The sequence below is a fragment of the Musa acuminata genome, chromosome BXJ3-6 (assembly GCF_036884655.1).
Source record: "Musa acuminata AAA Group cultivar baxijiao chromosome BXJ3-6, Cavendish_Baxijiao_AAA, whole genome shotgun sequence".
In the NCBI taxonomy this organism is placed as follows: Eukaryota; Viridiplantae; Streptophyta; class Magnoliopsida; order Zingiberales; family Musaceae; genus Musa; species Musa acuminata.
Window position 1 is genome coordinate 37,736,460 of NC_088354.1, and position 27,176 is coordinate 37,763,635.

The 27,176-nt window shown below is 36.8% G+C and overlaps 3 protein-coding genes across 3 annotated transcripts; all 3 read right to left on the reverse strand.

Moving 5' to 3' along the window:
* Window positions 1-349: 349 nt before the first annotated feature.
* Window positions 350-5,055, reverse strand: LOC103989531 (probable mitochondrial adenine nucleotide transporter BTL1). Its single transcript, XM_009408400.3, has 5 exons — window positions 4,629-5,055; window positions 3,792-3,886; window positions 2,287-2,620; window positions 1,044-1,281; window positions 350-818 (listed from the first exon to the last, which is right to left on the reverse strand). The coding sequence occupies exons 1-5, from the start codon at window positions 4,788-4,790 to the stop codon at window positions 568-570; spliced, it is 1,080 nt and encodes a 359-aa protein (XP_009406675.1). The 5' UTR covers window positions 4,791-5,055; the 3' UTR covers window positions 350-567.
* Window positions 5,056-6,586: 1,531 nt separating this feature from the next.
* On the reverse strand, window positions 6,587-19,659 carry LOC103989876 (structural maintenance of chromosomes protein 4). Its single transcript, XM_009408821.2, has 28 exons — window positions 19,512-19,659; window positions 19,204-19,293; window positions 18,943-19,044; window positions 18,695-18,871; window positions 18,345-18,475; window positions 17,033-17,111; window positions 16,798-16,955; window positions 16,643-16,718; window positions 14,120-14,248; window positions 13,908-14,052; window positions 13,666-13,796; window positions 13,203-13,355; window positions 12,927-13,116; window positions 11,926-12,059; window positions 11,159-11,317; window positions 10,355-10,660; window positions 10,075-10,251; window positions 9,773-9,856; window positions 9,492-9,701; window positions 9,300-9,389; window positions 9,099-9,220; window positions 8,874-9,029; window positions 8,695-8,802; window positions 8,520-8,580; window positions 8,212-8,346; window positions 7,292-7,379; window positions 7,149-7,221; window positions 6,587-7,021 (listed from the first exon to the last, which is right to left on the reverse strand). Exons 1-28 carry the CDS (start codon window positions 19,650-19,652, stop codon window positions 6,901-6,903), a joined length of 3,726 nt encoding a protein of 1,241 aa, XP_009407096.2. The 5' UTR covers window positions 19,653-19,659; the 3' UTR covers window positions 6,587-6,900.
* A 4,632-nt stretch (window positions 19,660-24,291) lies between these two features.
* Window positions 24,292-26,468, reverse strand: LOC103989532 (cation transporter HKT2;2). Its single transcript, XM_009408401.3, has 3 exons — window positions 25,228-26,468; window positions 24,917-25,144; window positions 24,292-24,725 (listed from the first exon to the last, which is right to left on the reverse strand). Exons 1-3 carry the CDS (start codon window positions 26,400-26,402, stop codon window positions 24,521-24,523), a joined length of 1,608 nt encoding a protein of 535 aa, XP_009406676.2. The 5' UTR covers window positions 26,403-26,468; the 3' UTR covers window positions 24,292-24,520.
* Between the last annotated feature and the right edge of the window lie 708 nt (window positions 26,469-27,176).

A 27,176-nucleotide genomic window follows, 5' to 3' on the forward strand; every position in this document is an offset into this window, starting at 1 on the left:
ACACCAATGATCAACTTCCACTTGCACTTTGAACTCTCTTTAATCTCACTCACTCCAAACAAATGTGATGTAGATTAACCAGGTGCAGTTTTAACAACAAAGCAAAGCAGGAAGAACATTTTATGATTCTGAAGTTGCTCAAATTAGAGTTCATCCCCTGTTTACTAGCACAGAGCTCAAAAGGTGCAGAATTGCATGGAAATGAGTAAAACTCTGTGCAACCAATACATCTCAGAGCCTTGATCCATACCTCACTCCTTTTGTACTTGTTAGCAACAAAACTTGAATTATCTGCAAGTCTAAATCAAGAAATCAAGAATTGTCTGCCTGTAAGCAAGCAAGAACAGCATTGAGAAACTAACTATGCATCATCCGATAATTTCAACTAAAGATTTTTCACCATCATCCTCTCACATTAGGTAGTTCCTAGATCTTTCATTAGACTGGTACTAGTCTTCTTCTGTATCAATCTGGCAGAAGTGGAATTAGAAAATTATGACTTCATTGGTCACACTGTAGCCGATAGAATCAGTAATGCCACAATCATGGCAACAATAATTTTCTCTGTCAAAGGTGAGGTCTGTCAACAATCAAAATTTCCTTCCATGCTTCGTAAAACATCCATGTGATGCCTGATGAAGGCATGACTTTCAAACAGCTTGCACCCCAACCTCGGTAGAGACCCATCAAGCCCTCCTCACGGACAACCTCTGACAGGGCTGCTGCCATGTGGGGCGGACATTTCCCGTGCAGGGATCCAACCATCAGCCGCTTTCTTGCAACTTCCAGCGGAAAGCTGATGGTGCTTGCAGTTAAACCTAATGAGACAGAAAAAAAATGATTGCCATCAGCTGAAGGTGTCCAACTTATGATTACCAGTCACTGTATCTAGTACTGTGTATATGTAGCAGTGTTCAGTTTTCATGTCTTAGAATTACTTCACCAGAAATTGGCATGCAACATGACATGCAGTTCTGTTACTCATATTGCATTCAATTTGAAAGATATAACTAAGAATAACCAGCAGCACTTCAAAGACTTACCAGCAAGAGCCCCAATAATCAGCATCTCTGGACGGTTCAGTGACTTCTTCTGCTTCGTTTGGCAGTAAGAGTTCTTCATGGTATCGTACATGAAATAGTAGCATGTACTGTATGGAAGCATCCCAATTAATGTAGGCGATAAGCCAGCATACAGACCACCAATTCCATCTTTCTTATATATCCTACTCAAAGCAAGGGTAATGCTGGGGTAGGTTTCTCGGTTCACGGTCAAACGATCCTGTAATGTTAGGTTGTAAAAAATATAAGAAAACATCAAATGAGCATTGCATCTAACCTTCCACTTTGACGTTAAAAAGAATATATTAAAGTAACATATTAGAAAGTATAGTCAGCTAGAACACTTTACTACAGTATCAGCATCTATCAGAGCGCAACATATTCTATTAAATCCAATCCAATACAATGAATGGTGCCAATTTATGAAGAGGGCTGCAGCTACTTTTTCACTTTAACCATTCAGGCATATAAGCATTTCAAGGATAAAGATATTTATGTTTGCTAGATAATCTGAATGAAACATAAATTGCTTCACCAAAACATTCATGAACTACAATCTGGTCCCTGAACCATAATGGAAGAAATGCTAACCAAGGGGATATTATTCATCTAGCTTAAATTATCGATAGACAACAGGTACAATGTATACCCTAATTGTTACTGGAAAATTAACATTAATTAGGCTTATCAGAAGCCGGAAAGGTATACTTATCCCCCAAAAGCATTGAGATCCCTTTTAAAGTGTGCTAAACTCAAAGGATGCCTTCATACTGTGCAGAAGTTTCAAAGAATCTTTATCCAGAATCTAACACTTTTAGAACAAAAAAACTTCAGCAACAAACACAAATATGAAACATTCAGAATAAAAAATCTGGAGCAATGGAATCCATAATATTTGTTTCACCAATAAAATTCTGTGTTCCCAGATAAAATCAAAGCATGGAGAGGGCTTACAGTTGACATTTCATCTTTTAACTGGTTTCATAAATACAGGATTATGAATTATACAAGGCAATGTTACAAACAGATGGTAATAAAAGATCTAGTCTGAGATGATTAGTTTTCCAAAAACTGCAAAGTGGAAAAACATAAAAGAAGTTAAATAATAGCGATCATCAACTTTGAAGACTAATGCATTCACTTCAACTACACTTCTTAACCCAGACAAACATTGTAAAGCAGTAACTAATGTATCACCATCAGTTTCAGAGTCATTCTCTTATACCTTAAGAACTTCAAGAGGATGACAAACGAGTGTGCTCATAATGCCTGCAGCAGCACCACCGACGGCAACTGGAGAGATACATAGGAAGGACAAATCTAGATTGATATGACCAATCTGTATCTTTGGGCTTCCATTCTCTTTCCAATTCTCTTGTACAGATGTCATAGTCCGCTTGACACACTCAAAAGTACCAAGTTCAATAGCCTGGGTAGGTATAATCCGGAGCATGTTAACAGTATTTCCTGCCCAAAGTCCTTGCCAACCATTCTCTTCAATGATCTCTAGAAAACTTCCAGAAATGTGCTTGGATCCAACTCCAACCACCATCCTTGTTCTGCAATGCAGTACAAATGTTAACAGATAGTCTATAGGAAAAATTTCATATAAAGATCAACATTTACAAGATAGACTCTGAAATATTTACCCCAAACTAAAACCAGACAGCTAATACTAAATTCGGTTGACAATGTTTATTTGAAAATTAATTATGCTAGTTACACTATGACAGTAAAGACTAACAAAAAGGATATAAAATTCAAGTATTTCTTGAGATGCTGTGAAAGAGAAAAGAACACATTAGATATATGGGAAAGGAACAAGTTCAGCAGCCAAGAATGAAAACGGCTAACTTGTCATAGATTGTTAAGACTCAAGTGAATACAAAAACCAAACCAGTCCTAATAACAAGTACTAGAAAGAACTTGTCGATGTGAGAGTATCTCAACCATAACACTACAGAGCCTATCCAAAAAAGTTGTAACCATCAACAGTCAGCATGATGTTCCAATGAATGAAAAACAAGCTTAATGGATTAGCATCCTTGTTTATTGATCAATGTGAATCACATCGACGTTGCAAGAGGCACTTTACCATCTTTTGTTCATCATGCCATCAAGTTAGTCATAGATTCAGATATTAAAGGAACATTTACTAGCATCACAAAAATGACAATCAGCATCACACTTATCAGAAGTGTCTTAGGTTACTAACTTTTATTTTGGAATTTACATAATAACTCATTAAGCTTCCCAGGAAACTTTTCTATAAAGTCAAGGTGAGAATATTCTGGTGAAGACCAAATATCATTCTAATTACTAATCACTCTTAAGAATAGGAGGAAGTCATCATGCATGAGAACCATACTGAAGGTAAGTTCTTTGTGGTAATCCAGATATCAGCCAACTCCACCAGTTGAGTATCATGTCAGTTAACTAAACAATCTCAAAGATGATATGATGTGCTACATCAAAATGCACATACGAGTTTCTAAGAGTGCTCTCAGAAAAGTAAACCATATCAACTTCCTGATAAGAAAATGAAGATACATAATTTAATTCATCACAACCTTCTGGGAAATTCAAAATATAACTTCATACTTCAACATATCTCTCCAAAGGCAATTACTTATATGCAGCTATACTTTTGGCAAGAAAAGGAAGAGTTTCAATGCAACATCTATCTGAATATGTCAACATAAAACCAGAGGAGGAGGAGACGACACAAACCTGATAGTCTCTAGAGGTGCAAGAACAGCTTTAGTCATGGCACCAGCTAATGCTCCACTGACAAATTCACCAGCTTCTCTACTCCTAAAGAAGTTCTGCAGCAAAACAAGCAACATCAGTCTCATCATCATGCCACTTACCGTCGGGCGTTAACATTCACAGTTTTGTAGTCTGAAACTATGCTGCAGTTTTTCTGAAAAACTGTGGACACAGTGAGTGAAAAGAGCACTCCGCCAGTCATTCCCAGTTTCAGAACAGAACCATAAACAAGCGTGTTACGTTAGGCATATAAACAAACACCACTGTTTCCTAGTTTGATAAAAGAGCCAAGAACCCAAAAGAGTGATCAGTTAGACATATAATCAAACACCACGAATGTCAAAAGGAACGCGTCCATCCAACTGGTAGATATCGAGTTCCAAAGTAACCGATGAAATCTTGAAGATCTCGAAAAAGAGACAGAACACGCATAAAGATAAGGAATCCAATAAATCCGGAGATATCTATTACATATCAAGATAAAAAAACAACGCTCAAACACAAACAGAAAGGCAGAACCGTTACCCTATTGGTAATAACACCAACCAAATGACGACGAGACGTGCGAACGCCACCGGAATCTCTACACTCCTTAAAAGATGGAAACTTGCCTAAACGAACCAAAAGGAAATCACAAAAAGGCGAAGCCTTGATCCTTAAAAGAAAAGAGATCCGACAAACCGGCCGATTGGGGATCAAAGAACGAGCTTCAAATATAAAAAGACGCGAGCTCCGGAAACGACAGACAAGAAGAGGAGCCGAACCATGAAATCCAACCGGGAAAAAGAAAGCCCCGACCTTCATCGCGACACGGAGCCGGAGCGCGACGGCGGCGGGGGCGGGGGCGTCCTTGTCGACCTCGAGCTCCTTGGGCACCGCCATCTCGTCGCCGTACGCATCCGCCAAACCCAGCACCAGCAACTCCCGCTTCTTCTTATGCGCCTCCGCCTCCAAATCCATTCCACCCAACGGCTCCCCTTTCCAATTCCCCGGAAAAAAGGTATGGTCAAATAATTAATGCAACCCAAAAAGGGCGACGCTTTATGGACTTCCAAAACGCTGCAAAGCTTGCCGAGGTAAGTAGGTGAGCGAAAAAGGGAACGGAACTCAGAAGAATTAGCAAGGAAAGACGGAGCTTTCTTGGATCGGGAGTGATTCGTCACCTCTTGCTCTGATGGTTTTGTAAGATATTTACTATTTATTTTGGGCCTTTTTCCCTCATATTTTTCTCGAATGCTTGCAGCGTTTGTGCGTTTTGGTTACTGTCACTCCTTTCCACGGCGTCTGAACTCTATCGGGACCTACTTCTCTCACACGCTTCCATTCACCCCTCGCTTTCTCGCTGGCGAAATAACTGGGGCTCACAAAGACGTCCGGTAAGAAGGGAGATAGATTTCCAAGTACGTCGTGATAACGTAAGAAAAATTATTTGGAGCTTTCATTTGGGTGGGGTTACTGTTCCAAGAACAGATAATGATTTTTAAGTGGGACCCACGTTTGGAATCTTTTAATATTTCTTTATATTGTCTTTGGACAGAGTCTAAAACTTCGCGTTGCGATCGACATCCGAACATTATTTATTAATGAGAATATGGTAATTCTGTAATATTCTTTTAGAGGATTGGAAAAGGAAAAAAATAAAATAAAAAACACTCGATGTCACAAATTTCTCGTAATTAAATTCTATAATTTAATATGGGTAATTATGTTCATTGAACGGGTTATCGTATCGCACTTCACACATGCAATCGCTCTACTTTGATCCATTCTAATTTGAGCCTCGGAAAAATCTTTTAAGGTTCGCTTCGTTAGAATTCACCTTTCGTCTCTCGGATAGCTAAAATCAAAATTCACAGCTACTTATACTTTTGTATAAAGGGGGTTATTTTTAAGTATTTTATATCCTTGAATAAGTACATATAAATTACTTTTGCAAATATTTAAGCGACATATGAAAAATTTTGAACTTTCCAACACATAGATAATTGTTTGGTATTCATAGTTATTTGTTTTGTTTTGTTGAATACTAATATTATTATTACTCATACTGCTCTAGCAAGAAGATCATCCATCCATTTGGCTTGCAGAAGTGCCTGCTTCATCTTGTCAGATGAGTGATTTCCCTCTCCATCATGCATGCCATTAATTTTGGGACTTAGGTTTTGGATGTGTTGACATCAACAATCGAATCTTCCAATTGATTCTTGGAGGGCTGCTATGTAGATACAAATGTGGCCCATGAAGCTGATTGGACCAGAAAGAGACTCTACCAGTAATGTGGTGGTGGTCCTCAAATGTCTAAAAGTTCACATCTAGTTTTATTTTCTTTCTTTTATGTTGACACACACATTGGTCTCATGATAAATTTGTTCTTTTATGATCTGATTTGAGAAATGATAACAGTCTTCTTACTTGCAGGAGTAAGACTAATATGCATTGGCATTCACTAAATTTTGTATTGATAAGAACCTCTTGCACATAAATAGGCCACACAATAATAGTATAATTCATATATTTTTATAAATGTATAAATGTAACCAGATGTACAAACAACAAACCATAATGTCTTAGAATTCACTTAGCTAAGCTCATATAATTTGTCATATTAGAAGATAATATCTCTAACTGAATACAAAAACACAAGAAGAAGAAATATCACAGTAAAAGAAAAGGAAAAAGAAAAAGAAATGATTTGATTTTTATCAACCTGATAAAAAATTTGGTTGAATTTTACATTAGCATGCTTGTTTCAGACATGCTAAAACCAAAACATTAGCATTATAACATACAACCAATAATACAGGAACAAAAGTTACAAGCAAATATTTCAGATGATGTTGATCAGACACATCATTTCCTGTATAAGATTATCAAGGCTACTGTTCATTCTTTTCACCAAAGCTAACACAGTCGACCCCTAGATCAATCTATCAATTGATGAGAAAATTATAGTGCCTAACATATTATACACAACTAACACAACACAAACTTTCTCCATGCTGTATTCTTTCATGCTTCAAGGATTTACATATGGTGGCAACAGTTGGCTAGAATCCGGTAGAACATCAACTTAATCAGCCTTTCCACAGTATGCAAAACTCCCAGGATTGATGGTAATGCTTTTTGTGCAATTATCGGTCTTGTAAATGCCAACAAGTCGATCAGCTAGTTCAAACATGTTATTTCGCAGGCTGCATTGGAATCTTGTGTAAGAACTAGGTAAAGAAATAAGTTGGCACAGAAAAAGTCAAAGCTGCTAAAAGGGAACAATGAATAATTAAAAATATCTTGAAAGCTAATATAGATGCATGATACTACCTAATGATAATAAACTGGGCATCTCTAGTCCGGTCCTTCACATAGTGTCCCACAATTGAAACGTTCTTGAAGTCTGCCAAAAGGAAAGAGGGTTCAGAACCAAATCAAAATTAGTGGAAACAAAATAAGTTGAGAAGGATTACCTAGCGCTGCATCAATTTCATCCATAACATAAAGTGGCGTCGGTTTGTAATGATGGAGGGCAAAAATGAGAGCCAACGAGCTAAGTGTCTGCAAGTAAATTCGGTCAGAAGAATTATACACCCAAATAAGAGTTTCATTTAGATTAATATCTCCAATTTAACATATAAGAGAATAGAAAACCACAAAAAACTAGAAGATAAATATATATCCAAGAAGATGATTGAACATCTAGACAATAACCAGTGATCATCTTTTGAGTTCAATATCAATTCTACTCCACTAGATGTACTGTCAAATGGTTCATTTAGTTCTCCTAGAAGGGATCTATTCAACTATAGCCTTGTCAAGAAGATCTGCTACTAGAGTCCACAGATAGTTCATAACATTAATCACTTGAATAGATATAATGTGCTCAGCATATCAATTTCTGTTTCCAACATGTCACAGGGACTGATGAAGAAGGGCAAGTATCTTTTGCCATCTCAGCATAACATGCTCTGCTGATGCATGAACAACATACTTCCAAAAGCAGGCAGAGCAAGTATCTTTTGCCATCTCAATTAAGGAGTTTCTCTCAAAACATTTTTGTGGACAGCAGGGCCATAAAGAGTTGCCTGAAATGGAATCAAATGAATATTCACAAAATATAAACCAACTGTAGATTTTCTACTAACATGTCATGTCAGCCTTATCAACATAATGTAAGGTTTACAAGATCACTCCAACACAATGCAAGTTTTTGAAGCCACATGTTAACCATTTCTTTGATCATTTGAAATGTTGTCCTAAACAATGCAAGACTGGTAGTAGAATTATATTTAATAAACTCTCGACTCCACAGATGGATTAGAATTAAAGCATTTCCTTGATTCCAAATTATCAAGAATAAGGCTATAAGTAATATAAATGTGCATTATACCTTTTCACCACCTGACAAGTTAGCAATATTCTTCCAGCTCTTCTTTGGGGGTCTTACGCTGAAAACCACACCTTCTGAAAAAGGATCCAGCGAATCAACTAGTTCAAGTTCTGCATCGCCTCCAAGAGTGATCATCTGCAGTTCAAACAATAACCACATCTATTCAAGAGAAAATGTCGATAAATATATGTTATTCATTTCATATGAATGTTGCAAACAATTATGTGAAGCAATTAATAAAAAAACGAACGACAATAAAATTTCCATTACATGCACCCTAGAACAAGTAAAGGAGCTATCCATTTTACCTGATACATCTCCTTCAACTTCAGTGATATTATGTTGAATCCTGCCATGAACTCATCTAACCTGAAACACAATAGAATTAGGAGGTCATTCAAAAAGGTGTAGTGGATAATGCATATCATTGTTGAAGCATAAGCAGATATTTACTGAAATTACAAAGATTCAGCAGGCACTTGCCTTCGTTTTTTCAATCCATCATAATGCTTTCTCATCTCATCTCGTTCTTGCGTTGAAGCATTAAGCTCTTCCACCCGTTCATTATACAAGTGAACCTTTTTACGATATCTGTACCAACAAAGTGATACTTCAACATACAAAATAAATAATAGTGTAAACAACTAATAAAACAAGCATACTCTGATATGGAATCCAGGTTGGGATTCATATCCTTTAGCTGAGCTTCTAGCAAGGTCACCATTTCCATTGCTCTTTTTATATCACAAGCATTTTGCAGTGACCCATCAGATAATGTTGCCTGAACTTTTTCAGTATCAACTGCATCTTTCTTTATTCTGCAAACACATATAATTTAAGGAAGAGAAATGACAACTTATAGATAATCCAACTGTAGATACACTTACAGATCCATGTGTTTAACAAGTTCTATCTGTATATCATCAAGTCTTTTCCCTGATGCTTTTACCTTCATTTCCCATTCCTTTTTGAGCTTCCTCGCATCTTGCAATTTATACTCAGCATCAACCTGCACATTGCAAACATGATTTTGAAGAGAGAGATGTCGCGAACTATATAAAGTGAATGGTGTTCTTATGCAATATAACCTCCGCAGCTCGTAGCTCATCCATGGTCGCTTTTAGTTTGTTGTATTCTGCTTTCGTTTCATCAAGAACAAACTTATGTTTGTCAATGAGCTGCAGAAAACATTTTAGTGTTGACATAATATATATCCAGTAGACATGGATGTAATGCCTGCCAAAATCATCAGCAGCATGTAAAGAAAATCCAATAGGTACCTCTTGAGTTTTTTTATAGTTTTCTTGGACTGAAAATGCCTTTTGTTCTATCTCTTTGAAAACAGTTAGCATATTCTCCTTCTCCTGCATAAGTTTTTCTTTCTCTTTCTTTGTCTCCTCAATCCCCTTGGTCAACTTCTCAACCATTTTCTGGCCTGTAGCTATGTTAACTTTGTGCCGGTTGATATCAGTCGAAGCTTTATCAATATCCTGACAACATCATTAGAGTTACAAAATAAAGCTCTTGGAACTTTTTAGGATATTCAACAGCATATACTTACTGCTTGGATTCTTGCAACTTTTGACTTTTGATTTTTCAACAGTTCACCACCTGCATTTTCAATTTTCTTCTGCAGAATGGCAGCCTAAAGTAACATAGATGAAAAGGAAGATCTTATCAATTCATAAGAAGGTATTAAACACTGAAAATTGTCTATCAAGTCTTATGTGCCAATCACTGTACTAGCAGAGAAATGAAAAATGAAGATAACAGGAGTGCTTTTCATGTTTACCAAGTAATTCTAGGTAGAAAAGAATTGAAACTTGTAAAAACCTTCCATACTCTTTAGCAACATAAGCTTACTCTTTCTTTAAGTGTACTAGAGCATTGAACAAGCTTCTCTAGTTCACTTTGCTCGGCAGATATAACATCAGCTAGCTCTTTCAGACGGTTCAATTCATCCTTCTTTGGCATTGATGCAACCTTCAGCGACTCGAGCTGTTTTATTACATATCTATGATGTTCATTCAAACTGTCGACCTATACAAAAACAAAAGCCTTGGGTTATGACATAAATCACAGGTTATAAGATTCACAAAACGCAATCCTCATTTGCTGCACATTCAAGCAGAAACAAACCTACCTCCTTGTTAGTTTTTGCTAGTTCCATTTCAAGATGGGCTTCAGCCTTTTCACAACCCCGATACTGTTTCACACAGTCAGAAATTCTTTGGCGTAAACTGTTGAGTTGACCAACCAGTTGCGAAAGTTCCTCCTCAGCATTGGCAGCATCGTCTCCTGAAATACTTTCCCGAATAGATGTTCCCATCTTCCCACCTAAAGGCCTGCTGCCACCACCACTCATCGTACCAGACTTCTCAAATAGTGCACCCTCCAGTGTGACCACACACCGGAATTCTTGATCCCTTCCATATGCGATCCTAGTAGCCTAGAAGTAGTAACAGAAAAGGCATCAGATGCAGACAAGTAATTTCCTCGAATCTATACGCCAATAAATTGGACTTCCTAACACCATCACAAGGTGAAAAATGTATACCAAGTCACCTTGTACAATCATTATGTTTGATATTCAAGATAAGTTCCAAAAAGCGAAATAAATGATGGTCAAACTGAGATGAAGAGAATAAAGAATTCATATGAAACAGAACCAGTGATCTTATGGGGCATTCTTATGTCTTAAAGGACTTAATCTAAAGAAATATTGGCTAAATTTAGACATCAAAACATTACAACACCTCAGAAGAGTTGCAACCATAACAGGCAGAGTAGCAGAACCTGAACTGAAGCAAGCTTAAGAGCAGGGCGTTCTGTTCACAGGGTTGTGAAATAATACAACTTAGAAGGAAAATCTGACCATAAGAGGTTTATCCAAGCAAATGATTCTGAGAGACTAAAAGATGAAAGATGAGCTGAGTAAAAATAAAACCTGATCGAGGTCTTCTGCCACAACAGTGTTTCCAAGCGCAGCAAAAAAGGCTAATTTTAACTTCTCATCTTTTACAGTAACAAGATCAAAAAGGCGTGGAACACTTTCAGGGGTTTTAACTTTGTCCTTCAGCCTACGAAGATGTTCTACTTGCCTTTCCTGCATCAGAATATACATAAGCATTGTGCGTTTCAGATATGAGGAAATGCAACTCGATGAACCATACCTTTATATTTTATCATATCAATGGAAATTTCAAAGACACTTACTTTTTTTTATATTATCAGCAAAGAACCATATCTTACTATTTTAAAGGTTCTTCTGAGGTCAATGATAGGAATTGTAATTATACATTGATAGGAATTGTAATTATATTTGTACCATGGTCCTAGTCAATGCTAACTATCATGTACCATTAAGTTTATTCATTTTCACTCTGTAACAATAGTGCTACAAGACAAACAGGCAGATATCCTTCCAAATATGCTATTTTAGTATGAAAAAACCATGATCACATGTATCCTGTTCCTTGTCTGTTCGATTATGATTTAGCCAGCCCCATAAGCTCATATTGCTATATCAGTTATACGAGTTTTATAGCATGTGCATGTGTCTAAAAATATATGCATATGAAAGGAAATGATCTAGAGAAAAAATTCCTAGCAAAATTGTTATATTGCATTCTGACTTGTGTAAAGTATGAAGGGACAAACTACTAGACTATGTGATGCAACTTCCAGAAGAATGACAAACTATGAGCCCAGTACCAAAATCATGAAAGTTGCAACACCAAGATTCTTCCTGCGAAGCAACTCAACGCATGCTTGTGCTGCAGCAGTAGTCTCAACCACAATATAATCAAGACCAGGACATGCTGTGGACACAGCAATATCATACTTTGCTGCCACAAAGAGATTGCAGTTGTGATCAATAAGAATAAATGATTCATAATCAATCAAATGAAAAGGAAGCAGATGCACAAATACAAATATGAATATAAAGAAATATGTATTAGTAAGAAAATTAAATCAACGCATGTGAATGATAAGTCTTTGTTTAGGAAATGCTTGAACGTTTACAAGTGAAATTCACATCCATATGTGTCAGCATCTCAACGAAGATTTCAAATGACAGTTAAAGTCTGGTTTGTTCCCTAAGTAGCATTTAATTCTCAAAACTATATACGGTGGTTCCTCATTTTAGCTACAATTCATCATGTAAAAGGTGTCAAAAAAGTAATTTTATGTGCTAAGCATACATCTCAACAGGTGTATGTATACATGCATTCATACATACACACATATTTATAAATATAATGTATGTATATATATACATACATATGTGTATATATATACACATATATACATACATACATATATATATACATACATATACACATATACACACACACACACATATGTATGTATGTATGTATATACATGTATATATATATATACATATATTTATTTATTTATTTATTTATATATATACATACACACACACACACACATACACACAAACATATTGCATTGCATTGAGCACCACTTTATATATGCTTGACCTGTCACACTCAAAGAGCAACTAAAGATTTTTTATTCTTGATGCAGGACCAAGATGTCTAAGCAAGAATTAGGCATCACATTGTTCATTGAGAAATATCAACAGGGTTTATAAGCTTAGCTGAATTATCAATTTTAAATAAAAATAACAATAAAACCGATATGCACAAGGATATGCAGAAGCATTTATTGCTTAGTATAAAATTTACCATCGATTGCACCTAAATCACCCAATCGGCCATAAATTCCTTCTATTTCTTTTGACTCTTTAGCTTGCAGTATTGCTTTTAGGACAGAACCACGGTTCTTTTCTGATTCCAGAACAGATAAAACTTCTGTAACTTTCTGCCTGGCTGCTTGTTCAAGACTAATAAGAGATTCCTGTTCTTTTATGCATTCCTGCAAATTGTTCAATTTTTAGCAATCAAGTCGAAGTTTCCAACAATAGCATGAAAAAATTTAGATGCCTAACATAAATGTTGTACCTGTTCCAACTTATGAGCTTCCAATGCTTCAACCGTCATTTTCTCTATTTTAATCTCAATCTCAGCAATATATTGCTTTTTATTTTTTATCTTCTCCAATATCTCATCAATCTGATGCTGTGCGTCCTCAACTGCTTTTCGAGCAGCATCATGCTGAAGATGAAACATTAGACTGGCTCAATGACAATAACTTGCTTAGGTCATAATGCTATACAGACAATTTTAACCAAATTAATGGACATCCAGACAGATTATAGAATTGACAAGACATTTAGTTTGCTCTAAGTTTGAAATCCCTGGATTTTCCATGAATATAGAACTATGGAACTAAGAGTACATAGCCATTTTCAGTTGTCCCTCCATAAAATAATACCCAGTATAAATAAATACCTTCAATAGTTTTACTTTTGTAGTTACTTTCTAGGTTTAGACATTATAACTCCATCATACTACAGCAAACCACCTTTTCTCTCAAAAGCTTGCTTTCAGCACATGCCACATCTAGCGCTCCTTTATGCTTAATTAGTTGGCTTTCCCAAGGTTCCAGTTCTGCACGGACCTCAGTGAGCTCAGAACGATACTTCTCAGTTTCATCTGCATGTGAAAATATTTAGTGTTAGCCAATCAACAGCAGATACCAAATCTTGAAAAGAAATGGTGATCAGCAGTAACCAAGTGAGTCATATTATCTTCAGAAAAGATCACCTCGAGAGCTTGTTTTAATTTCTTCTAAAATCTTTTCTTCTTCAAGTAGGAGCTGTTGCAGTCTAGGTATCTCTTCCTCAAGTTTTGGGATGAGGCTTGACGATTTTTCATTATCAGTTACAAGATCATCAATTTTTGCAGAATCCTGTTATCCAGATGACATTCAGACAATTGTGATCAGTATCACAAAAAACAAAAAGAATGTTGCATACCTTTACAAGTTTATCCTCCAGTTTTTTTATTTTTTGCTTCATGTGCTTAAAATCTTCTCGATATTTTACATCATGTCTCTCAAACTCCTTAAATTGCTCTTTACAAGTCCTCATGTCAGTATCAAGTTCCTGGATATTTTAATGCAAATATCAAAGGAGCACTAAGAAACATAAGAAATTACAAATTCAAAGCATGTGATGTAACAAATGATGCACTAACATAGAAAATAAAAAATTAGATCTGCAGTTTTATAATCAAATATAGCATCAAAAAATTTTGAACTTGGGAAAAGCTCGAGGGGAAATTAAAAGGATGATACTAAAGGTAAAAAGCTTCACAATACAACAGAAGTTGTCAACAGGGTACAGGGTATAACGGATTATGGAAAGCCAAATAGAGGACTATGGTGTATTATGTGATCAATTAGAGGCCTAGTTTAATAGAAAATAAATAGCACATGTCTTATTGAAAAGATAAACAAGGTTTGAGGTCTAAAAACACTAGAATATAATAGAAAATAAAATATATATGCTAATATCCAAAAGAGAATAATGCAGGATATCTAGAGAAATAAAAAGGAAGAATTAACATGAAAAGGAAAGAAAAATCAAAAAATTATCAAAGAGAGCATTACAAGCTTGAAAATCAAATAAAACCAACTTTCTTTCACCAAATCTACTACAATTATAATAAACCATCTAACCTTTTAGGGAATTCCTTGATCCATGACCACTAACAACGCTCTTAAAGATTGCCCTCGAAGGTTATTACATTCGTGCAAAAGTAATCAAAACAATTGAAGATAATTGAACTTGGCTTTGACTCAAATGACATAGACCGAACTCCACTAACTGCTAACAAAATCCATCCTACACCAGTTGTGCTACACCAAATCATCAGCATGATTTGATTAGCATTAAAATTCAAATCTCCAGAAACAATTTACAAAGAATTATGAAGTCTGATGTCCGCAGTCAGTGAAACTCTTTTTATAAGAGAAGCTGCATAATTCTCTACACTCTATCCATAATCTGTCCTCTCTGTATCTATAGGCTAAAATGTATATGGATTGCTTTAAGATTCTTGTGTCTGGTTCATGAGGCTTTCACTACTGCAGATTCTGGAAAAGTACATAAAGCTATGCACGGACGTGAAGAAGTTGCTTTATTGCAACAGCGCAATGACTAGAAAAGTAATTCTACATAGATAAAATTTATGGTAGATTCAGCTTGAGCTGTATTATCATTTTTTTTGTCTTTAATAATTTCGATCAACTTTATAATACGATGCATTCCCTATCTAAAATGAGTCATATTGACACGGTAATAAATTGCACTTATTCGAACCTCAAACAATCATGCTCTGAGAATTTTGGGCATCTAAGTTTGGTTATTTTAGCAACTAAGAGATCCTCATAATGCCACAATGACTTGATCCTTTTAACCCTTGATCATCCTTGATATCACAACTTGATTAACTCAACTACAGATCTATTCACATGGCAAAACCCCCCTTAGAGTCATTACTAGGTTCAACACCATCATGGGGCCAGCCATGTCCTTGCTAACCAACGACCATGCATGGGATTATTTTACCCTAGGATCAAGGACCAGAGTAAGCTCAGCTCCAGATTCAGTTGGGCCAGCAATAAGACAGGGTCAAGTGTCATAGCCAACTCAACAAGAGAAGCCTCTTCAAAGCATGAATCACCTACTACATAGATCTCATAGCCAACCCAAAACTCTCCCAAGTCCTAATCACCTCAAGAGAAGCAATAGATGGATAAAAAGGGAAGAGAAGTCAACAATCTACGCATCAAAACAAAATTTTCTTTGCATATTCATTACTGTTCCTAGTGACAACTTTCAAGTATGTCTAGCACCCAATTTACAAGCCAGCCACTCCGCAAAAGACTTATTATTGGTATGTATAATTTGGAATTTTGGCATAGTTATTTCTTAAGTATTTAAGATACTTAAAGCTATTTTTTTTTAAAGGCATACAACAACAACAAAGCCATAAGTCCCAACTATTTGGGATCTGCATTTTTTTTTAAAGGCATATGAAGTTATTTTCTGGCATAATTATTTTTAAAAGCTCTCTCTCTCTCTCTCTCTCTCTCTCTCTCTCTCTCTCTCTCTCTCTCTCTCTCTCTCTCTCTTCTATCTTGGAGATTACCACCTCCCCTTGAAGTAAGGTAAACACATCCTACCGCTTTAATGAGAAAATACATGCAACATTAAGGACAAAATACACATTTCAAGCCCATAACATGTAACAAAACTGACAAAATTTGCTTGAATGATTTAACTTTAAGCTTTGTTGACAACAATGGAGGACAACAAACAAATGGCTTTAATCAAAGGCTATTAATGAGAAAATGCATGCAACATTAAGGACAAAATACACATTTCAAGCCCATAACATGTAACAAAACTGACAAAATTTGCTTGAATAATTTGGCTTCAAGTTTTGCTGAAAACAATGGAGGACAACAAATGGCTTTAATCAAAGACTATTACCTCTTGTCTTTTCAAATATTTGTTGTACACAGCCTCTAATTCTTTCAAAGTTGTAGAATTCTGCTGAATCTTCTCCCTACATCGGTAGTAAAGGTTTTTATCCCATACATTATTAAATTTGCAAAGCAATGTGATACTTCTATAATGACTAGGACCTCTCAGTCATAAGATTTTCTTCCAAATTTGACACTTTCTCCTGCAACTTTATAACATGGGAAGCAGCATCATCAGAGGCAAGTTTAGTTGCCTTCTCTTGCCATTTTAGAAGTGACAATTCCTTCAACATATAAGCCTCTGCTTCATTTTTAACATTCTACGAAAATCATGAACAAACATAAATATCATTGTAAGTGACAGCATACAAATAATTGTACCAAATTAAGTATATACCTCCAAATTGTCTCTTTCCTTCTCGGCTAGTTTTAGCATTTGTACTGCTGATGAACGTTTTTCATTAAGACACTCAAGCCTAAAAAGCCACATTAGTTTCTTATAAATGAGAAAGATTTTGTGGGTAGCACAAAAAATAAAATGAAGAAATGTTACATGAATTAATCTACACTAGAACAAATGTTCTTTAGAAGTAAAAAGTGTTAACAACACATAAATATTCCTTTAGAAGAAAAGCAATGATATACAAGCATAGAAAACAATGAACACATGATGATACATTGGATGGACAAGTCTTAGAAGATAAGACAAGGACAGAACTAGTTCTACACCATTTTGACTAGGTGACTACAAAATGTTGGCAGTTCAACATTTTTACTTCACCTAGATCAACATGGACAAACAAAACCAAGGATTTAATTCTTTGTCCGATACTGCTTTCGATAGTCTACCCAACCAATGTAGTACTAGTATATCAGAATGTATACCCAATCCAAATAATAAAATAATATCAACAAAACTAAACCATATGGTCCAATACTGGTCAGTGGTCGAACTGGTAAATACTGGCTGATACACACCAAACCACCGGTATTTTAAAACCATGACCAAGACAACAACAGATTTTCTGGCACAGGCATTCTGGCTAGTGGGCATGACAATGTCTGTTAGATCAACGGTCATTTGTGTTTGCTGATTTGAGGAAAGAGTAGAAGATGACAATTAAAAAATGGAATTAATGCTATAAATCCATGAATTTATTTTGCCAAGCTCCTGATAACTTCCTAACCCACATCTTGGTTTTTTGGGACAATAAGGTGACAAAGATGTCTGTCACTTTCAGGTAGTACTTACTCTTCATAAATGACAAATGCTAGCTGTTACAGTTTAGCACAATCCTCTCCCTCTTAATAGGCTTCGAACTGAGTCGAAAAGATTTAATAAAAAGCAATTAGTTGGAACTCGAGCATATAAAAGCAAGCTTTTAATTTTGCTGGGAAGCCCCATGTCAATTATAAAGCAGAATGCATGTCAATCCCTACAATACAGCACAATATTTATATCAGCCAACAAAAACAATGCAATGAAACTTTGTGTGTCAACATACATTCAAGACAGCCCAATAGCACACAGGCAAAAACTCATGAAAACTCAGACCCCTAGAGTAAACATTGCAAAACCTAAGAGGAACAAGTATTATTCAATTATGAAATTCTGTCTAAGCATTAAATACATATGACAAACTGTGACCAAAACTTAAGACTATTGGATCCTTCATTGTACATAGATACCAACTACAACATGAACTCACTGTTTGTAGGCTTCTTCAATCTTTTCCACATATTGATTTGTTCCAATGATATCCTCAAGATACTCTAAGAATCCTTCATCATGAAGCCCTTGGGTCTTTGGTTTCATAAGTGAGATCTGCTCAACTTCACCCTGCAAAGCCAAGGGATATAATTAGGGTGAGAAGAGAAAGGGAGACAACCCAATTACATGAACAAGAAGGGCCTTCTTCTAACCAACAAGCTATAGGAATTTCACATTAACTCCTTATGTGAAGTAACATATTGTTTTACATTGATTTCTTGAAAAAATAAGAAATAATTAAACATAGAGCATTCAGTGTTTTCAATTTTTAGATGTGAAATTGTACACCTGAAGGATCAAAAAACGGTTATTGTCCAAGTCCACTCCTTTTCCCTTCAGCTTCTTGGTGACCTCAGTAAAATTGCTTCCACGATCATTAATATAATACTTTGAGGAGTTATCTCGAAATGCAACTCTGCTGATGACAAAGTCACTGCCTTCAACAGCCTTGTAGGTTCCATCATCCTGAAATGATTAAGATAACCACATGTCAGTGTGATGCTTCCATGATAAATGATCACATATTAAAAGCTCACCAAGTCGATGATTTCTTGAAAGCGAACTGAAACTCCAGCACTTTCCAAGTTCTGGTGGTTGCTTGAATTATGTATCAACTCGGACACTTTATTTAGTCGCATCTTCAGTCCCCCAAAGAACATCCATTTCAACAAGTTGCATATTGCAGCAAACTATACAGCTAATTGAACTATAATTCTAAATTCATGGACGTGCAGGAAGACAATGTGAATCAAATTAAAAGTCCATAACCAAATGATGGACTGACCTAAGCGTCTTACCTGTTTCGCCCGCTTCCCGAAAACAAAAAGCATCGCGTCTATGACGTTGCTTTTCCCACTCCCATTTGGGCCAACGACCGCCGAGAAGCTCTGGCAAAATAAGTTCACAACAAAATTACAAGAGAGATAAGGGGAAGCAGCAGCAGCCTTTGTATCCCACTAAAGCGAATCATAACCACACCAAACTAAATCAAACCCAGACCTTGCAGAGGAAACAAAATACTTTTGCCCCAAAAACAATTGCACAACCGCGACCAAGCTTTTCCTTTTCCTCTCTCAAGAGAAAATAAGAAGAACAAAAGGCGGACCTTGTGGAAAGGGCCGATCCGCTGCTCCCCGGCGTAAGACTTGAAGTTGCGAAGCACCATTTCTTTGATGACGAGACGCGGCCTCGACGCCGACGTAGAAGGAGAAAAAGGAGACCCTCGATCGTCCTCCTCCGACCCCATGCCAGGGCTCATCCCAGCTTCCAGCCGCTTCCGACGCAAACAACTTCCACAAGCGAGTCGGTGGTGAGAGAGAGAGAGTGAGAGAGGCGGGGAGAGGGCGCCGATAAATTACTTTGGGAGGGAACCCAAAAATTTCGCCGTTGGGAGCCAAAAAGCCTTCGCTGAAGAAGAATTTATTGGGCCACGTTCCCAACGCAGCCAACTTAATGGGCCCTACACCTCGGCCCATAAACCTTACTCATCTTCGCAACTCGAATCATAAAGCAACCCAGCGGCTGTAAATGGTTGAAAAGGGTGATCAAATCATCGTCCTTGTCTCCTCTCTTTCCATCTCCCTATCAACAACACCAATTCAACTTCCAAATTAACAATTGGCTAAAAACATGACATAAATCTCTTATAAATTAAAATTTATATGGATATATATATATATAAACAAAGTGTGTGAGACCTGTTAATACATGAAAATAGGATATATATCGTTTCAATTAAGCAATTCAAAATGATAGATAATTAGCTAAATATGATCGAATTAGTGCATACCAAAAATTAAAATTGTTTTGATACTTCCATATTTGGAAAATAATAAACTATAATTTTGTCTTTAAGACTAGTCTAGTCTTAATATTCTTAGTTACTAACGAGACCCTATTCAACAAACATAATTTTTTATTTTGAGATTACAAGATTGAAGCCTCAATTCCCTCATTAGGATTGAATTCACAAGTATTAATGTGCCTGTTAATAGAGCTGAATTCAGCCTGAATAAAATTGTTTTCATCACTTGGATTCGAAATATAAATGTGTATGTGCAAGCAAAACTTTGCATTCTCATGGATCTAACTAAACTGGCTCGATCATCGTAGTGCATGGATTTGGGTTAGTCTACAAATCTCAATGCACTACCCATGCACACTGGATTCTACTCGATTCATCGCCATATCTATATCACTCTAAGCATAACAGTACGTGGGTACGTATGCACACACGCTTTCCATGCACGTAGACTCGTCCGCACACTTAAATACATAAGCACACAACGTGACGTTCTCCCTCGGGATTCATGAGAATGACCAGTTCTAAGTTATTGACCACTATGAGATGGATGATGCGAGTCTTGGAGCAACCAAACCTGCGACCATGTTTCTGTCGTATTAGGTGGCACATATATTTCTCATAGTCACGTTAAGATATTAGATTTGGTTGATTTAATACAACGCGGTATGCACACGGTGCCGCTAAGTCCACAACTGCGGGTCCCAAATCTCCAAGACATCAGTTCATGTAACACTTCATGTATTTTGAATTACTTGGAACTTATTTAGCATCTTTAGCAAGAAAGTGTTGATGGCTGAAATGGCAATGGTAAAACCTCCGAAGGTCATAGGTTTTCTTTCTTGAACAAAGAGTCCGAAAATTTCTATTGGGATCAAATCAAACTCCAAGATATGTACCACATTTGTATTCGAATCATCCCTCTCTCTCTCTCTCTCTCTCTCTCTCTCTCTCACACACACACACACACATCGTGTATAGTGCCTATTGACTATATATGTTCCAACTCAGGTCATATCATGATGACCAACACGAGCAACCATTAGGTAGGATGTAAGACTCTATCTAATCAATGTATTGTTATAACTCGCAATAATTCTACTTGTTTAGATAGACCAAATTATAAAAAGACCAATAGATTTGGGAAGTGTGGAAATTCTCTTGTGTTTTTGTTTGGAGAAACTCCAACAACAGGTCATTGTGGAAATTGTGGTACGACACGATGCACTGACTTTGTACAATAACCTCATCAAGAGAAGGGTTATTATACTCTCAATGATTGGATTAAAATAACTACAATTATTGGAGTAAGTTGGTCTAAGAGGAGTACTTCACACCAAAGCTGCCAATGACCTGAATTCAATAGCATTAATTTTTCATTTTTGTCCTGATCTATAAATTTTTTTTATATCTGTTCTCTGACAGTCTTGATATTGATGGCCTTGAAACGATGTGTAAGAATCACATGAGATGTCCCTTCTTCTGCCCCCTGAGGTACTCTCCTAACCTAAGGAAGAAATAAAGAAATGAACATATAATACAACTGTAGTGATCATATATGCATGTATCTATATACATTAATTAGGGCTTACTAGGGTCATTCTGAAAGGTTTCTAGGTGAAATGATGCTAAGTATTTGATGTAGGTAATTGATCTTATTGTTTATATGAAAGAAAGACTCTATAAGTCATTAATTTTCGCATATAATTTAGGTAGTATCTAAGAGTGTGCTAATCCTATCGATCTCCTAAGTCGAATCCAAGACTTTAGATTTTTTTTTTGGGGGTACTATATTAAGTTTTTCTTTAGAAAAGAGAATGATGAGTATGTTTGTAGATCAAAAAGATGTTTTATACTTTAGTTATCAATCATAAAGTGAATTTGTCTTTTTTTTCTTAGTACCAACAGGGGGTAGATCTTCAAATTTTGGATGTAGAAAATTTCTACCTTGATCATAATCTTCTGGTTTCATGACAATGTCACACTGCCTTTGAGGATTCAACTAATAAATCCTTCCACTTTAGAACGAGCAAGAGGCGTGTTTTCCTTGAGTGAAGTAAAGGAGATAGGATATATCCATAATGTTGTTCCCATAGTTACAACATCCAAAAAACTAAGCTATATATGTACAAGCTTAAAGAAGGTTGGTGCTATATATATCTTATATCACCATGATCAATTAGCTGTTGTTACAAACCATAGTTGTAAGCATTTGTCATCACTTGGATTAATTACACTGGCTTCTGTAGAAAATTAACTTAAATCCAATCATCTTGGAACACTGAATGCACTTAGTAAACCACACTCAAATATTTAGTCTTGGAGGTTAATACTAGGCCAGAAACCGCCAAACCACTTGATATAGTCTAAAGTATAGTCTATTTAATGATTATTATTTTTTATTTTTATCATCCATCAAACCAAGAATCTCTCTCTGCACATGAACTCCCTCTAGAATGCAGGCCATCATTTCCATTTAAAATGTAAATTGCCTTTCGCTTTCATCTTTGAATCTTTATGTTGAAGAGTATTAAATTACGGCTTGAACTGGTAATTGCAGACGGCTTGAACGAGGAGTTTTGGAGCTCACATCATGTGCTCGACTACTACACCTAAATATTTAACCTGCATTATGCTCAATGATGGCGGAGTAGTTTATGTTGCTCTTGGTTGCTTATGAGGTTTCACCATCTAATGTATTGCATAATACATTGGAGTAAGCAAGTGATTGTGGAATAGAATTAATCATGCTAAAACTGGTGGTGATTATACTACTTGGATATCTCTGCACAAACAAATCAATGGAACCTCGAATTGCATGCACACGTGATACGAGCCATCACAGCTTTGAACTCTTAAGCTCTCTCACACTATCTTGCCACTTCTGCATCGCTGCTGCCATGTCGTTGTTCCTTCTTTGAGGAGGAGATGGAGTGTTCTCGAATGATCTTGTCATTCTTCACAAGATATCTGGATGTAAGTTCCTCTCACATATGGATCCTCACAATGGATAGAAAGTACGAATCAAGTGATCTTTCATCAAACCTCACTCTTTCGTTGATGCTTGTTTCTTAGTGCAATGAACAGAGAAAGGATTAGTTGAAAGCAAAGAATTAATGGAGGGGTTGAGAACCTCGTGAAGGTCATAGGCAGCATGAAAGATGTCTTTGACTTCGGCATTGTGCTCGGGATCATAAACAAGTACATTTTCTAGACAAGAAGTTTCATTTTGTCATGGTTATGTGATTTAGCATCAAGACGATAAGGTAAAGGCAGCTCTAGAAATTGTTATTTCGTTATGAAGATGAGAAGTATATATGAGTGTGTAGGGGCAATATACTGTGGTTGACATTATTTCTCTCTTTTCATGCATCTAAATTTAGAGGCAGTAAATGACACTTGAATTTTGCAACAGAAGATTCGATAAACATTTGATAAATGTTTCTTATTACTTGTCCAGATGTCATTGTAGTTCATTGTAACAAAAATGTGCATGAGATGATTTCTCGGCTCGCTGATGTTCAATAGATAGGACTATGATCTCAAGAAAGAAAAGAAGAAAACAAAAAGGTTATTTTTTCGACATTACCAAGCGTATGTCTAAGCATTCTCAAAAATGAAAAAGAATATTTATACGTAAGAAATCAATTTAAGTTCGGTGTTCTTAGTTTCACTTCTTTCTCTTTTATGATTTCGTGATCATCATTTCTCCTTGTAGTAGAATTTATTGTTTTCTTCTTATCCAGCTATCCTGAAAATATCAGGAACTCAATTTTCACCTAAATTTGCTTTAGTGTGGAATTTTTCCTTCACTTCAATACAATGAACTTTCCAAAAGCTTACATAATAACATGATTATATATGATTCAATAGTTTTTCGATTTATTCTTAACCTGTTGTCTGTAAAGTTCAGAATTCTTCTTATTTGTATATAAAAAAGGAAAGAAAAAAAGGTTATATTGTTCCCTTTTTTCGGTTCATCATGATCAGGGAGTGCTAAGAGATGATAATCTCAGATGATAAAGTTCATCTCAGATCATCTTAGATGAATAAAATGATAGTTTGACTACAAACCATGAAGTCATTTCTGAATCCCTCAATATTTCACCTTGCTTTCATCAATATTATTGAGAAATCTTACACAATAACGTATATTCCTTGGTTTTACAAGCCATTAATTTCTCACAGAGCAAAAAGAAAAGAAAAGAAAGTTCAAGCATTTCTCAGGTATAAATTCCTGGTGGTACTTATTTCATACAACAATCTGAACCCTGCATGCATGCATGCAGTCATAAATCTTTTCATCTGTTTACTCAGTACAGCCTCCAGGCTTTACCATCTTGTGCACTGAACTTCTTAAGCCTTCCATAAAGCATGACTGAGGACAAAAGAATCTTGCTCTCATCACTCCAAAATCCTGCTAAAGAATAAGGTTTGTCCTGGCAGCTCGCTTCTGGGTGCAGTTTCATCAACCTTGAACAGCTATAACCAGTTGATAACCCCACGTTTCCATAGGCACTGTAATAAAAAGGTACAATGAAAGAGAAGTTCAATCAGTATTTACATGGCGATGATAATGATATGCTGAATAGATATCAAGTCTCTTTGATGCTGCAGATTTCATAAGTGATGTGTTTGTCTTGATGCCATCGTCATAGTACTAACAGAGTAGTTTTGTACAGTGAAGCGAAAAGACAATGGGTGGTTACCTTGTCACTTCAAAGATCATGTTCAAAGAGCTAAAATTGAGTGGATCTCTGCGCATCTTCCTTCTCTCGATGATGCAGATGAGAATGATGTAGATAATAATGCAGGAGAGTTGCGATAGTAGTAGGTTTTGCACCCATGATTTCTTCTTCTTGTTTTGCTTCTTGATTCCATCAGAACTTGTATCATCCTCCTCGGCAGGCCAAAATGTTGCGGAAGGAGGAAGGTACCTGAAACCATCCAAGGTTATCGAACAGTATAATTGATGTAGGATATATAAGCAGGAAGAAACAAGCTGGAGAGAAGTACTCACATCATCACAATTATGAACACCAGAACTGCCGGGGAGATGAGGGATGGATCGATGGAGTTTTCACCAGCATGCCTGGAGTTGGCCGCGATAAAGAAAGCAGATACAATCTTCTCAAAGGAAGTCAATCCGTCAAACACCGCTCCGTCCCAGTCCATGGAGCAAAACAGAACCAGCAAAGCCGTCATCAACCCGACGACGGTGAGGGACAGGAAGCAAGTTTGCTTCTCCGGGAGCAGCGGACTGAACCGGGTTTCGCTTGTGCTCTTCAACATGTGTCGGAACTCTTCGCGTTTGGTGATCTTTTTCAAGGTCCAGATCACCAACCTGAGGAACAGAGGGAAGAGTAGGTTGCCAGCCAGAACCTGGGCAATCATCAACAGGAGCATGGTCGGGTTCCTGTTGAAGGCCGCCATGTTCTCGTTCGTCGCGATCAAGCCACCATTGGCGAAGGAAGAAACAGTCGTGGATAAAGAGAACAGGAAGACGTTGATGCCTTTCTTCCTCAGTATATCCCTCGCGTTCGAGACGCGGTAGATGTAAATCAGAAGCAAGGAGGTACCAAACAAATGGAAGGTAAAGATGTAACTCGATACTATATATCTCAGCCATCGAACGCAACTAAGCCTTAGATCCTTCTCTTCGGCCATGGCGGCGGAACCATCCACCGGCTCGATGCTGTCGATGGTGACCACTCGGGAGGAAGCGACAGGTTCGAGCTCGCTGCGCACGGCGTCGACTCCAACAGCGGAAGCCTCGCGCTTGTCATGCTCGGATGTCCTCCGCAGTAGCAGGCCGAGCAAAGTGACAAACACCTCGCCGCCGACGAACATGAGGAGCGTGAGGACGGCGATCTGCGCGCTGGACAGCCTCTCCGTCTCGACCGTGCCGAGACCTGAGACCGTCAAAGCCGAGGTCGACATGAAGAGCATGTCGACGTAGCTAGGGCTAAAGGAAGGGTCGCTCGGCTTCAGGAGCACCATGATAAGAGAACCAAGCAAGGCCAGAAACACAAAGTAGATCAGGTGAATGCAGAATGAGCTCAAGCGGAGGGCGGAAAAGCGGTAAACGAAAAGGACTAGCTGCCGAAGGTATCGGTTGAGGCGATCAAAGCTATATGTTCGAGTTAGGATGAATTCTCTGGCGCGGTTTGTCGTTCTTCGAAGCGACAAAGCCATGGAGATGAAGCTTCTCGTGCAGTACTTCGTGTGCAGGGAACGAGGATGGAGGAGAAGATTGGGAAGACCGGCGAGTAGGAACCAGGTTTTATAGAGCAACTATTCACGCGTCATGATCTCATGACGGAAGCAATTAGAACCAATTTTTTTTGTTATTTGGATTAAATTGTTTAGCAAAAGCGTTTTGTACTTGGACCGTATCCTTTGTGTCATGGATCAGTAGATCTCCCCACAATTCCAATGTATGTGATTCAATTTACATACCCACCTGGGAATGAGCAGTTCTTTAGAAAGAAAATAATTTTATTTCTAGCTTTTTTTTCTTTTTACAAAATCACTGCACAGGTTTTGACTTTTGACAATGTCAAACTAGTCCATGGTTTTAGGTAACAAATAGATCACCCATTGGTTAATTAGTGTAGACCTCAAATTAGATGGGTGAAAGCTAATTGTGATGGATCTACTAGGAATAAGATGGATTGAGTTTTATTTTGCATAATGATACTTATATATATACATACATATATATATATATATATATATATATATATATATATATATATATATATGTATATATATGTGTGTATAATGATACTTATATATATATATACATATATATATACACACATATACATACATATATATATATATATATGTATATACATACATATATATATATATGTATGTATATGTGTGTATATATACACACACACACACACACACACACACATATATATATATATATATATATATATATATATATATATATATATA

What these genes read in the sequence shown, in the direction of transcription:
- LOC103989531 (XM_009408400.3), bottom strand. Translation starts at nt 4,790, where the DNA reads ATGGATTTGGAGGCGGAGGCGCATAAGAAGAAGCGGGAGTTGCTGGTG. An exon ending in GGCTCCGTGTCGCGATGAAG is followed by an intron (nt 3,887 to 4,628) that starts GTCGGGGCTTTC and finishes GTTTTGCTGCAG; the next exon opens with AACTTCTTTAGGAGTAGAGA. An exon ending in ATCCTCTTGAAGTTCTTAAG is followed by an intron (nt 1,282 to 2,286) that starts GTATAAGAGAAT and finishes CTAACATTACAG; the next exon opens with GATCGTTTGACCGTGAACCG.
- LOC103989876 (XM_009408821.2), bottom strand. Translation starts at nt 19,652, where the DNA reads ATGGGGTCGGAGGAGGACGATCGAGGGTCTCCTTTTTCTCCTTCTACG. An exon ending in AATTAAAACAAGCTCTCGAG is followed by an intron (nt 13,797 to 13,907) that starts GTGATCTTTTCT and finishes TTTCACATGCAG; the next exon opens with ATGAAACTGAGAAGTATCGT. An exon ending in GCCCAGTTTATTATCATTAG is followed by an intron (nt 7,022 to 7,148) that starts GTAGTATCATGC and finishes ATTCCAATGCAG; the next exon opens with CCTGCGAAATAACATGTTTG.
- LOC103989532 (XM_009408401.3), bottom strand. Translation starts at nt 26,402, where the DNA reads ATGGCTTTGTCGCTTCGAAGAACGACAAACCGCGCCAGAGAATTCATC. An exon ending in GTGTTCATAATTGTGATGAT is followed by an intron (nt 25,145 to 25,227) that starts GTGAGTACTTCT and finishes GGATGGTTTCAG; the next exon opens with GTACCTTCCTCCTTCCGCAA. An exon ending in ATGATCTTTGAAGTGACAAG is followed by an intron (nt 24,726 to 24,916) that starts GTAACCACCCAT and finishes TTTTTATTACAG; the next exon opens with TGCCTATGGAAACGTGGGGT.